General features: G+C 38.2%; 1 protein-coding gene across 1 annotated transcript in view; it reads left to right on the top strand.

Moving 5' to 3' along the window:
- The window catches only part of alk (ALK receptor tyrosine kinase), a 124,576-nt gene that overhangs the window by 80,212 nt on the left and 30,561 nt on the right, over positions 1 to 13,803 (top strand). Inside the window, exons 6-10 of the mRNA XM_025055097.1 lie at positions 2,691 to 2,822; positions 6,197 to 6,331; positions 6,988 to 7,091; positions 8,425 to 8,597; positions 10,570 to 10,664. Of these exons, the coding sequence (XP_024910865.1) occupies positions 2,691 to 2,822; positions 6,197 to 6,331; positions 6,988 to 7,091; positions 8,425 to 8,597; positions 10,570 to 10,664 (639 nt within the window). The remainder of the gene's footprint in view (positions 1 to 2,690; positions 2,823 to 6,196; positions 6,332 to 6,987; positions 7,092 to 8,424; positions 8,598 to 10,569; positions 10,665 to 13,803) is intronic.

Genomic DNA, 13,803 nt, shown 5'->3' with positions numbered 1-13,803 from the left:
GAAAAACTCCACACATAGGCCACATTATAATAGGCAATAACCTGTTATTATGGTCTACTGTGATTATTCACACAGTGTGGGACACACACGAGTTGTAGTCACCACCAGGGTGTTAGCAATAAGAGTTGTAGTCACCACCAGGGTGTTAGCGACTTTTTAGCGATATTTTCATGTTGACTAATCTGATATTGAAGTGGAGTCAACAGGTGGTTGAATGACATCATCACACTGACAGAGCAGGAACCGCACAGACGCACACACACCCCCAGTACTGGGCTTTTAACCCTTATACATACGTTTTTGTTACTTTGCTTTTTTACTTTTGTGAGCACACTACCTGCACTTAAGGAGACTCCCCTGGTTCCTGCCTGCGTTTGGGTCCTGCCTGCTTCCTGCCATACCGGAACATAACACATGCAGTGCATTACTTTTGAAGCCTTTGCTAGAAGAGAATGCTGTAGTCAGTGGTCCAATCAGCTCCCAGTGAGATGCTCATATCTCCAGTGAATTTTATTTTTAAATCTTGGCTATGTAACAGTTTCATCCTCTACGACATCTCAGGAATTCTCTGCTCTCATGTAGCTTCTCCAGCATTACAGTGGAATTCTACCACATTTGAAGTTGTTTTGGTTCAATGGGCAACTGGGACTTCTTATCCCTCACAGTGCCTGTATCAACAATGTGTTTTGTTTGTTTCTGGTTTCCATTTCACCTCTCATCTGAAAGGCCTCTTCAGTTCTAAGTGACTGCTGGAAAAGATCTGGTATTTAGCCTCAGAGTGGCACTTCCAGCAATGTTGTGAGTGACAGAGTTGATGCTGCTAATTATTTAGAGGAGCACCCATCCTATGCACTTTAGGAAGTCCATAGTTGTGAGGAGTTTAGTTCCAGGAGTCTGGAGTACCGTTTTTTATCAATGTTTTTGGGTTTGTTTGTTTTTTGTTTTTCATCTCTACTATCCAATCCACAGCTCTTTTCTTGTATCCACTGGTCCTGCGCCAGTGCACCTTAGTCTTGAAGAAGACTGTTCAGCCTGGCAATACTTTAAGCCGTAGTTATTCTGCCTCTGTGGTGGACAGTTGTTTGTTTTTATTGTTGTTTCTGTTGCTTGGTAAGATGTGGGTAACAGACAGAGAAAAAATGAACTTTTGGCCAAAACATCTTTTTCCAGCTGGGTGAGGACCCTGTCAGACAAAATCTTTTGTTTTGTATCAACTTCCTATTCAGACACTGAGGCCAACCACTAGTAAGTCTGAAGTTGTCTGTAACCCAACTGCTTCACCTAAAATGACTTGGATGATGAAGACCCTAAATAACTATGTTCACAAAATTAGAACATGTCTAACACATTATTTATCTTGTGAGCCAAAAAATCATATTTAACCGAAATTTGAACTAAGACTTTTTTAATTGCCTCAATTTCACCCACACCCCTCGTTATATTAAAATGATATTATGCTGATCTGAAATTGCATTTGATAAGCTTGCTTAAGCTTGCAGCAATAAAAGCTTTTTTTCACTGACTAAATTTAACAATTATAGTACAATAGCTCAAATGAGGTTAGACCAAACTGCATTCTTCCATTTACGTATTAAGGGTTTGTCTGGTATGGGTACTAGAATTGATAATGTTTAGGTATTGACCTTATGTTCTTTAACTACAAAAGTAAAAAGGTAGAAGTAAAACATGAGGCGGCTCATGTTATGCCTGTTGCCTGTGGTCACGTGTTGACATTGTTTTCAAAACCCTGTTTCCAACTCGTGCAGAGGCTACGATGAAGCACAGTTTTGCCCTTTTCTACTCTTTGAATTATAAGACGGAGAATAAGAAGAGTTTTGTTGTAAAAGTAGCACAGCTCGGCGCCATATCTTTTCAGTTTAGAAATCAATAGTTAATCATGGTGCCTCTGCTGTCCCAGCCTTCAGTGTTATCTGGCTTCAGACTGTGATAGTATCTGAAGGGGGAAAAACTACATTTGGGGGCACTGCTCCAGAGCCAGATAAGCATCGTCAGGATTACTTTATTCCTTATTTGTGAGGGGAAAAACCAAAGACCTCATCTGCAATTATTTCCCCCTCTGTGGTCTGTTCACTTTGGCTGTGATTATTTAGGTTCTGATGAAAAAGTTGATAGCGAGCCGACAGTTTCTCAATCGTGAAGTTATCAAAACCCAGATTTGCATGGCTATGCAAATCTGCCAGCCTCCAGTTCCGTTGATTAAATCATCTTCGTGCGAGTGTGTGTGCGTATCCACTATCATTTACATATACTGTATCTAGGTCATTGTTCTGCTGTTTGTGTTCCTTGTCTGATGGATATGTATTGCATTGGTTGCCAGATGCTTATACAGCATGGGTCAAGTTATTTATGATGCTACAGGCAGCCTGTGGATTCCATATAAGGTTTATAGTCGAGGTTTACATTAGCCTTTGACACCGACTTATTTTTTTCTTTTATACAGCGACAGTATATTTTCTTCTCCATGAAAGCACGTTGATTTGTGTTTTGGTCTAACAATTTAATCTCAGTGTTCAATTAGTAACCTTGGAACGTTGTCAGATGTTATTTTTCCTCTGCTTCAAATGTTGGTTTTTGTTTTTTTGCTGTTGGTTTAACTGCTCATGTTGCCTACACATCCGTTTGTGATTGTGGGGTAAACACTTTGTGATGATTTCTTTCTTCCTTCTCAGCATCCTCAGCCGGCCCTAACATCACGCTGGAGGGTCAGTACCACTGTCGCCACGGACCTGCCATCCCCCTGGACAAACTGTGTGACTTCAGCACAGACTGCCCTCTCGGTGATGACGAAGGCGAACTATGTCGTAAGTAAATGCAGGGTGAAATGCTTGTATATTTATGTCTAGCCATCAATGTAGCCTAATGAGGCGCAGTTAAGAAGTTCCACAGCCACTGTGATTTATTTTTTAATCAAGTCATTACATTATGAACAGCAGAGCAACACATGAGTGTCTTTATAACAACAGCTTTGGGAGACAACACTGCTACAGTTTGATGACATTTCATTCACAAATAAATCCTGAGATTTGTGTGGCAGTTACATATTTTTAGCTGTACGCCTGCATTGAAAACATGCCTTTTCGAACTTGAACCACATACAATCTAGAACACATTCAGCATTAACATTAGATCTGAGATTTTCTCACTGACCAGGATTGCCGTTTTATATAGGGTTCTGTTACCTCTAATATAATGGTGGCTCCCCAGTGGGCTTTCGTTCATGCTATCTATTAAAATGAAAAGATAAGCTGGTTACTAAAGGGTGAAAATCCCTCTGCGTAGTTGTTACCCTCCATTAGAACGTATTATTATTAATCGGCCTAAAGAGCCTTGTGTATGTGTGGATAAATCTTCATATATGTGCAGGAATATGTACCAGTCAACCCAGTTTGTTCTAGTGGAATCAGTGACCCCAGAGCCAGTGATCGAAGTACAGAATAAATACTGGTTATATTGGCTTTGGCATGCGCTGTAAATAATAATGGTAAAAGTTAATGGTTCGGTTAAGTTAAGCTACAAAATGTTACAGCAGTCCATCAGTTAGTAACAGTCAGCTCACAGTACTGTAGGCTCATTATCTACAGAGAATGGAAACTGAAAAAATAGGAGGTAAAAAGTTTTACTAAATTTACACAAGAAAAAAGAGTATAACCAGAGCAATTCAATACTTGACACAGATTGATGGTTTTTATAGTAAATGGCTCCTGGCTGTGAGTCGACTGAGTAGCGAATGTCATGGCATAAAGGTCAGATGTCATTTGCTTTGAATCAAGGTTCACTCTCTCTTTCAAGTGACTCTATATTTAGAAATAACCTTTGTCATTTGTAAAGACAGGAAATGACCCTTCATTCATCACACCACTGTGACACTTAGACATTTTTCCTACCTCCCATAATCTGCTCGTGCTTCCCATGCGCTGTACTTACAGTTTCATTTGCATCACTTGTCCGCATTACCCTGCTTTCCAAATCACAGTTTTCCTCTTGATTACCATACTTTCTATCCACTAGTGATTCATCAAATTTGATCTATTTAAATCCTTTAAAGCTGCGCCAAGTCTCATTAACAGCAAAAGGCAGGATGAACAAACTTGTCAATCATCTAAAACCCTGACACGTGGTCCCCGTGGCTCTCCTTCACCATCCTCACACATATGATTATACACAAACACACTTTCTCTCACAGTTTCTCCCTTTGATCCTGGCTTTAAACTTGCATGCAAAGCTGCATGTGTTGCTGCTTGGCATTAAAGGCCAATGTAAGTAGAGGGTAAGTAAGTTTTGGTTTTTTGGGATGTTTCCTCATTTAATAATTCACGATGTGGTCAGATCAGCACTTGTTTACTAGTTGCTTCTGGTTTCTGTTGCTAAGTATGCGAACAAGAAGTCTGAACACGAGTTCGACAACTTTTTGTAAGTGCTTACAAAACAAACAGGTCTGATCCGAATGGTAAATGGACATACTGACTGCACGGCCCAGTATCTATTAGGTAATGTAATCTTTAGGAGCCAGAGGCCACAAACCTGTGGAGCTGTAATCATACGTATCTCTGTCCCATTATCTTCAGAGTGACCTTTACAGTATATGTGCAGCGTAGGAGGACAGCATGTCTGTGAAGTTCCATAATGCAGAGAGAACTCACCTACCTGTCAGTATAGAGGTCTCACATTAACATACTTATAGGACATAATAGTCAATAGAATAATGAATGGCTATCTGCAGCCTACACAGCCATTTTTTTATTTCAAAGAACTCTTCACTGCATCACTTACTGTGCACTTTTTTTTAATTTAGAAAGAAAACATAACCATACCTGCAGAAAAGTAATGTTTCATGGTATTGACAGATTGATGAGGAAAACACATATTAATATACAATAATGCCATTTTATTGATATTTTATTACATGCCGTGCCGTAATACATATATAAGATTGTATAAGATTGATATATGAGTGAAAACTAATAAAGAGAAATCCTTAAAAAAAAACCTAAAAAAGGCATAATTCTCACAACATGAGCGCCTCTCCTGCCATCAACCTAATGTATTGTATTGTAACTGTATTCTGAATTCATGCAGAAACTAACAGGAACTTTATAAGGAATTGAAACAAATATTGCAAAAAATAGCTGGAAAAATGAAATCCTGCCTTCAGAATTTTTAAAGACAACAAAGATAATTATTTCAATATTTTAGCACTCATTCGTAAAGGTTAAGTATAACTTCTTAATAACTTACTTAATGATTAATTAAATGGCCAAATTGATTATTACCTTGATTAAATAACATTGTTTTAATAAGTGAATTAAAATAACTAAGTGAGTGACTGACAAACAAGTAATAATGTGTAGATGAAAGCTTCAATTACATCTGCAAAGTGGTGATAAATGTGAGTAAAAATGAGATTATAAATCATTTAAAATTTTAAAAAAGAGAGAGAAGCATAGCTTCCCACCTCTTTGTCTAAAATATGTGTATATATTTATGTATGTATTTATATATGTATATATATATGCAATGTATACACACATGCATACTGTACATACATATACACATACATAAAGTTAACAAATTTGAAGGGAAAACATTTGCAATATCTGTCCAAATTATTTTCAACACAATGTAGAATACAACACATTATAATCATATTCATCATAACTTCCTAACAACAACTGCGTGGTCTGCTAATATATCCTTAAATATGCATCTCTGTTACGTCTCTTTACTGTTTAGTTTGATTTAAAAATCCACTGCATCTGGTGTAACCATCCTTTTAAGCGCTGTGTTATTGACTGACTTCATTTACATTCAAACCTTCCATCTGTCTCTCTGACATCTGTCAGGTCTACTTCCTCTCCTTGCCTCTGATTGTACAGCCCACTCCTATTGTTCACTCCTCATTTGATCCCACACACGTTAGTCATTAGTGTCCAACCATCAACTTCTGCTCTGACCGCAGCGTGACCCTGTCCTTTCTTACCTTCACCGTCACTCCACCCACTGAAGGCCAGCCTAACTGTCCCCCTGACTGTTGTGTTTCCTCCAATCTCATCTCTTTGCTAAGCCAACAAAACTGACGTCTGTTGTGTCTGTCTGCTCACCATTCGCCCTTTACTCGTTATCACCCTCTTCTGCTGCACCTTGATATATTTTTCCTGTTTACCCTCTGTCTCCCCAGGTCACTTTCTTAATGGCACCTACTGTTCTTTTGAGGAAGGTGAATGCAGTTGGCGATCTGCTGCTGTTCATGGCTTTTCCTGGAGAAGAGTCCAGTTTAAGACCAAGGCCATCAGACGCAGTTGCCCGTCGTCAGGTTGACATTGAAAACAAATAATCACAACAATTTGCTGTGTTTGTCTGTTGCTCTTGCTCAAAATTGTTTGCTGATATTAAAAATACTATTAGGATATTGTAGAGCATGCAATTCAGGTACATTGTAATGTTGGACAAATGTTATGTAAAGGAGTCCTTGACTTACCTGGGAGCTCTGTTCCTACAGTACGACATAATTTCTTGCTCTAAGCTAGTATTTTACTCAAAATACACATGTCATTCATCTACGCTAACACAGTGGTAACGTCGTTATTTAAGACATAAAAACAGGGGTTTGATTTATGCTTGGGAGCCATAATGAAGGGCAAAAACTTCCCAGAAAACTAAACAAATGGAAGAAAATGAATGTAGAACAATCCAGTGTATGGAGTAGAGCCGGTGAATGTAAACAAAGCCATCTCCTGCATATAACAATACACGCCATAACTAGTTTCCTAGCGAAATCTGTTTAATGCCGTATGTCAGAATGATGGAACAACACTTTATAATACATTTATGGGAGATGGCGATGTAACTACAAAACGCCGTAGGTCGAGGACGTTGTAAACCGAGGACCCCTGTATATAAAATGCAGCTGTGGTAAATTATGTTTGCATTGGGCCAAACTTTTAATCAGGGTGTTTCTGTCTATTGAAGGTTATATGTTCAGTGTGGAGGGAGGACAGACCAAAGTACACGGTGGTGCAGCTTTACTCACGAGTCCTCTGTTTCCTCCTCCTCTCCGGAACTCTCCATGCACAGTAAGCACAAATCATAAGCTAATCTTTCTTTGAATGTACTAATTTGAAGAGACGAGGTCAGATGTTATTGACTGATTATCAGGGTTAAATAAGGTAACTTAAACAGTGTTTAAACAGAAGTGAATGTTACTTTTTTTGGGTTGACTAGTTGGAAAAATGTTTCAGAGTGTAGCTGGTGTAGCAGTACTGTGATGTCTGAGATGAAAGTGTATGCATTGTTCTGATTACGATTTTTTTACCTTGATGTCTGGGTACCGAGGTTTTGTATATGACTGTAAGTCAATCACAATGACACAATTCTTTCTTTCACCTATCATCTACAGTAAGTGACCATTGACCCTTAGCTTTGCAAAAGGTCTAATCCAGGTGAGACAGTAAAGAAAAGTTCATTTTGTCTGCTGACCACTGTTCAAGTATTAAGAACCAAAAATGATTTAGCCCCATTTGCTGGGTAGGTCGTTTTCAGAGCTGTTTTTACTCATGTGAGTGCTGTAAAAGTCCATTTGAGACTGATGGCTGAACAGTGTGAGCACTTAGATTAATTATGAGCACTGCCTTTTAATCACAGACAATTTACTTATTAGGGGTGAACTGGAATTAAGCAACACGATTTCTCAAACTGTGCAGTAAATTCACTGATAACTGTTTCAGGAAGCAGATCTGGTGTCTCAGCACCAGGGCCCATGGCCAAAGATAAGACATGTGGCCAGATTAATACTGCACATCATTTGGTCCATACTGAACTGAAAAACCCAGCTCTGGGAAATGCACAGAAAACACACCTTTAGATATTAGCTGCAGTTTCTGTTAATCTAACGTACAAACATTCTCCTCATGTTTTTCCAAGGTTGCAGTAAGAAGCTCTACCTGCTAGTAACAAGTGCAGACCAGAAATAAATCAACACATTTTTTTCTACATTATTTTTATCGCATTGCTATCATTTTCTCATCCAGGCATTAATATGGTATACAACTTCATTAAAAGAGCCAGACTTAGCTCCAGATGAAGATGCTATATTGAGCTAAAACTACATATCGTTGGTCGTAGGTTTTAGATTTTTTTCTCATACTATTTTATCTGTTTTGTTTTAGTTTGTTCAAGGTTCTGGGCAGGTTCCATCTGGAAACAGTGAAATGAGATTGATTTGTGCAAGACCATGCAGGAGTGTCATAAAAACAAACAAAAAAACAAATCCCAAACTCTGCATAATCCTGTTTTTAATTAAACATGACCAGGCAGATTTTGTTGGTTGATCATTTTGCAGACATGGAAATGGAATTTTCAACCTGAAATTGTTCAAGTGTGTTTTAAAATAAAAAAATCTTTCAACAGGTGCGGTTCTGGCTATGTACCGGGGCCTTACAGAAGGGGTCGCTGTCTCTGTGGATAGTGGAGAATAGTACAGGGCCTGAAGAGCAGCGCAAACTGTGGCATTTAGGGCCTGAGCTCAAATCTGAACGGGGATGGAAACTCGTCACACTGCCCCTCTATGGCCTGGCTGATTGGTAAGTTACATGAACAGCCGTTTCACCAGTGACAGAAAAATGTATCAAGTCCAAGTTTTCCTACTTTGTGTAGACATTATGTGTAGTGTCACTTTGAAACATTCCCACAAATACTTAAAAGCACACACAACAAAGGACGTTGTGGAGGGATGGGGGTGGGGGGGGCGGGGTACTGAACCCAAAGACTGTTCTTTCTGCTTTTAACTTCTTGTACTTCTTGTAGATTTTTCAACATTTACATTCCATTTCTGGACAAAATTTCCCTTCAACTCCAAAAATTAATGAATCCCTCAGGGACTCTAGGCTAACACCATGAAGCTACCATGTGTGCAAAAAATCCTCCTTTCTTTTATTTAACTTAGAGACAAAATCAATAGGCATTTCCCCTCGTAGAAGAAAAAAACTACGACAAAACAGGGAAGAGTGTGGAAAAAAAAGGAGGCAAACATCAGATAAGACAGTTCCTCTGTGGCTGCCTGTGTTTCTTTGCCATTCAATCAGTGATAATCCCACTCCCCCGGGAGTAATTAATTTTTGATTTCTGGGTTGTGTAGTCAGCTGTGCTTGCGTTCCTAATTAGAATGTCATGTCCGTAAGCACTTGGTGAACCTGCCTCTCTTTGTACACTGACCTTTGGAGAGCTTAAATGGAATCAGAAGTCCACACTTTGCACAGAGGAGAGTTAGGACAAAGCAGACGGCACATGACAGCTTGAACAGCACACAATGATGGCCATCAATTATCCCATCAACAGCAGCAAACGGCACAAATACTCTAGGTCACAGTACAGTCTGTACAACTTTTAATGACGCGAAAGTCCTTAAAGTTAAATTAAATACAAATTTCAGTGACAGAAGTAACATGTCCGACAAGACAGTCTTATCCAAATAAACAACTACTATAATAATGTATGGCAGAGGGCGGGCCAGGAGCAGAGAGATGGAGAGTTGGTGTGAACTAAGATAAATGACATATACGGTAAATAAATGAGTGCCACTCAACACTCATTCAACTTCAAAACAAAGGGTAAAGCAAAACAGTGAAGTAGAGAGTACTACACCTCATCCCTGGAGTGCACCACCTTTTGTCGAATTGTGGCCATTGCAGGGAACAGGCAGAATGGCGAAAGTCTAATGAAAATATAATTTAATAAATTTGGACATGTTTAGCCGGCCGGATTAAAAGCCCAATGATCCATATCTGGCCTGTGCCCCATTTTTTGCCGATGCGTGAACTAGAGCTTGTACATCATATAATTTAATTTTTACAGTTTCTCTTTTTTGTCTTTTTTATCTGTGTATTATCCAGTAATGCAACATGATATAGAAATGAGAGGTTTTGGATAGTTCTGGTCTTATTCCTAGTTTAACCTGGTGCCAAATGTCTAAATCTGAAAAAAAAAAAATGATTATAGATATCATTTAGTTGAGTTTGCCCAGCACAGCTTATAAAATACCCACAGCCACACAACCACTCATTCTATACATGATACATATCATAATCATACATCACTTCTTTGTGGCGGGTGCTAGTGTAGAAGCACAGTTGAAAGCATCAGAGCATAATGTAAGGAGGCCACTCAACAACGTGCTTCACAAGTTCTGGCTTTACAGAGTTTTCCGGCTGGTAACTAGGCAACAAGTGTTTGAGGTACTTTATATAATTTCACTTCTTACTCAATAAAACTGTCGCACCTTTTCAAAGCACTTTCTCAGCGTCTGTATCCACTGGATGTGCTTCTAAAAGGATAATTAGTTTCCAAAAGGATCAAGCTGCTGTTGAGTTGCAGCATATAAACTTCACCTATACTTTTGTTGAACAGACAGGCGATTGGTTCATGGCCATGCAGAATTATCGGTGTTGGGGTAGAAGACTATGATATGGAATCTATATTTTCTATTTTTCTGTGAAGCTTTACTAATGTCCAGCCCATGTACTGTATGGTACTTAGAAATGATCTGACCATCCACAGGTTCTGGCTGCACTTCAGCACAGATGACGGACTTGGACCTGGTTCAGCCATCTTTCTTGACAACATATCTTTTAGTATGGACTGCTTCCTGGCATGTAAGTATTTGATAATGTCTCTTTAATCTCTAGAGCAGGGGTGTCCACACTTTTTTGGCTTGGGAGCTGCTATTCACATGACCAGACTAAACATTAAAAAAATATACATGTTAAATGTTGGGGTACTAGTTAAATGAATGTAACCATATAATATGATTACAATATGATTTAATTATGTTGTAAATGGGCACAACTTCCACATTATAGAAGTGTGTGTATATATTTTGATACTTTTTTTTTGTTTACTCATGATCTACCAGCTCACCCTTAATGATCTACTGGTAGATCCTCATCTACCAGTAGATCAGGGCACCCCTGGTTGTGGAGATTATTAAGTGCTTTTTCTGTTCTTGTGATATTCTCTCGTGACATGAATCAGTGCCATTGTTGAGCCGTCTTCCAAAAATGTCCTGTAAAATTTGTAATTTATCATTATAATGTGTTTGTAGTTTAAATAGTAGAAAAACATTTTTTCAAATGAACAAACACTCTTTGTTTCAAAACATTATTATTTTATCTTTAAAGAATCTTCAAGGATCTGCCTTTGGTTGTCAGTCTTAATGGCAAGATAATAACTTTCCAGTTACATTTTTGAAAATGGAAAATAATGGAAATAATGTTGTTTTGCACTAAAAGTAAACAAAACAGCTGACAAGTATTTAATGTTTTTCTTTATATTCTATCTGTGTCTCCATTACCCTCCAGATCTAATAGGTACCTGTTACCCATGGTGTTGTTTACAGCTATGGGATGTATGTATGGAGTCATTTTAGGTTTTCAGTTTTTTTTTTGCTGTCAGTCAGCTCTAATGGGCCCCAGCTATGATTATAGTATTTGATAGTTTAGTAAGTGGGTTCATGTACTGACCTCAATTCATAGATTAGACTGTTACCTGTTAGTAGTGTAAGTGCACTTCTAATACTGATATTCAAATCACTTTTTTTGTGAAGTAACAGCAGAAGTAAACAGCAAACATATTGTTGCAATGGTATTGCCTTCATTTCTATTTTATATACTGTATGTGTGTGTGTGTGTGTGTGTGAGAGTGTGTGTGTGTGTGTGCGCGCGTGTGCGTGTAAGCCTGTATTCAGTATTGTGAGATACTTTGTGTGCCGAGATGATGTCTCCTGTGACATATGTCCACATCAGTTTGTGTTATGTCCTCTGCTGCTGAAGCACTTGGTAGGGCAGCTCTAAAGGATCATCTATCCTCACTTCACTCACTTTCCAGATGGCAAGTTCTTAATCTAGGCCAGGTATTCATTACCTACAGCCATCCATTGACACGGTTCCATTTTATCACCTATCAATCAGAGCGGTTGATCTGAGAACCTGAAGCTTAGCAAAAGACGGTACGTCTCAGACTGATCCTTGTAAGTGATTAGAGTGATAGATAGCGGATCACGATGGCACAGCCTTGTAATATGTTTTGGCAAGGGGAAAACACACTGCAAATATGTAGAGATTCATTTGTGTTGGATTTATTGTAAATTATAGATTAAAATCATAATTTGTCTCCTGCCCTCAAGGTCTCCAAAGTAACTGTCAGATTTATGGTTCAATCTTCAGCACTGTCATTAAAACACCTTAATAGGTTGGAGGCCAAAAAAAAAGCTATCACTTTTTTTATCCCTGTATTGTGACCCTTTGATTTACTGTGATCTAGTTTTGTATATAATAATTATAAAAAAATAACAGTTGCCCTTCCTGGTGTCGAGAATATAATTTGGAAATAATACTGATTACACATTCCTCTACATGTTTTCCCATTTCCACACAAAATGTATTTTGTGAATTTGGAGGTTAACTAATGAGATTGACATCACCTGAGTCTGTTGGTCCAAAAACCAATCCCAGTAGTCACTAGATGAAGACAGGTAGCAAACGTCCATTCACACTCACATTCACACCTATCAAGTAGAATGTGCTTGGTTTAGAAAAAACTGAACACTTTTTCCTTTTTTTAAACTATTTTCTTAACAATAAATCAATAAAATATTTGCTATCATTTAATAAAAATTCTGCCCTGATGTTAGGTGTAACTGTACAAAGAAGAATGGGTCAGCAGGCACCAAACGGATTCATAAACAGAGATGAACACAGTTTACACTATTGATTTTCTCTGCAACCTTAACATCTGACAGATACTTTGGCACACTTACTGACCATTGTGTTTTTTCTTTTTTTCAGACAAGGTGACCTCAATCACCTGCATTCTTTTACAAATTTGAAAAACTGAAGTAACATTTTTAAAATTTTTACAGAAATGCAGATTTCGCTTGGGTTTTCTCTAGGGTCCAGTCTACAATTGTCACTACATAAATTTGTGTTTACAGTCTGTACAACAAATCACCTTGGTATCCTATCCATGCTGATGATTACACTGATTTATTGCCCCTGCACTAGCAGTTTGCCACAAACATTAATTACTTTGTTGATGCTAAAGGTACAGTGTAGACACAAGTACATCGACTGCCTCAACGCAAATGCACACATATTTAAATATAAGACACCATCACACCAACATGACATGATATAGCACAGAACTCTCTCTGAAGTATGTTGTAGACTAAATATTACGTATGTTAAAACTGTGATTTTAAACTCTATAATTTTAAACAATGACTTAAATAACTTGATGGCTGTTCAAACCTCCTCCATATGAACCAGTTATTGAACCATTTTATTTTTGAAGTCACACCTTTATGTTGGAGAAGGAGAAGTACGAGCAGGGAACTGTGTCTCAGGGAATAAATGACCATAGCTGCACCGCAAATTCACATCTTTGTTCCTCTGTTTGGTGTCTGCTGACAAATCGAAGAAACAAAACTCAACAATATTATAAACTTATAAATAAGACAGTACTTCTAAGCGAAGACAAGTTCAGCGATGGTCTGTGCAGTGTAAACTTAAGTCCTATTGTTTGTATGATGTCTATAGTTACAAATCTTTTTTACTCTGACTTTTTTATATTTAGAAAGTTTTAACATTAAACATCTATGTAGGAGCTTATCTAACAGAGCATGTGTACTAACTAAGGTATTTTGTAGAGGACCGTACTTTCATACTGCTCTCATTCATACACAGTCAAACATCTTTATCAGGATCAGGCCGAGAAGGCTCACATAATCATTTGTTG

This window comes from Cynoglossus semilaevis, chromosome 1 (assembly GCF_000523025.1).
Source record: "Cynoglossus semilaevis isolate Cse_v1.0 chromosome 1, Cse_v1.0, whole genome shotgun sequence".
NCBI lineage: Eukaryota > Metazoa > Chordata > Actinopteri > Pleuronectiformes > Cynoglossidae > Cynoglossus > Cynoglossus semilaevis.
This window is presented reverse-complemented; position numbering and strand designations above follow the sequence as displayed.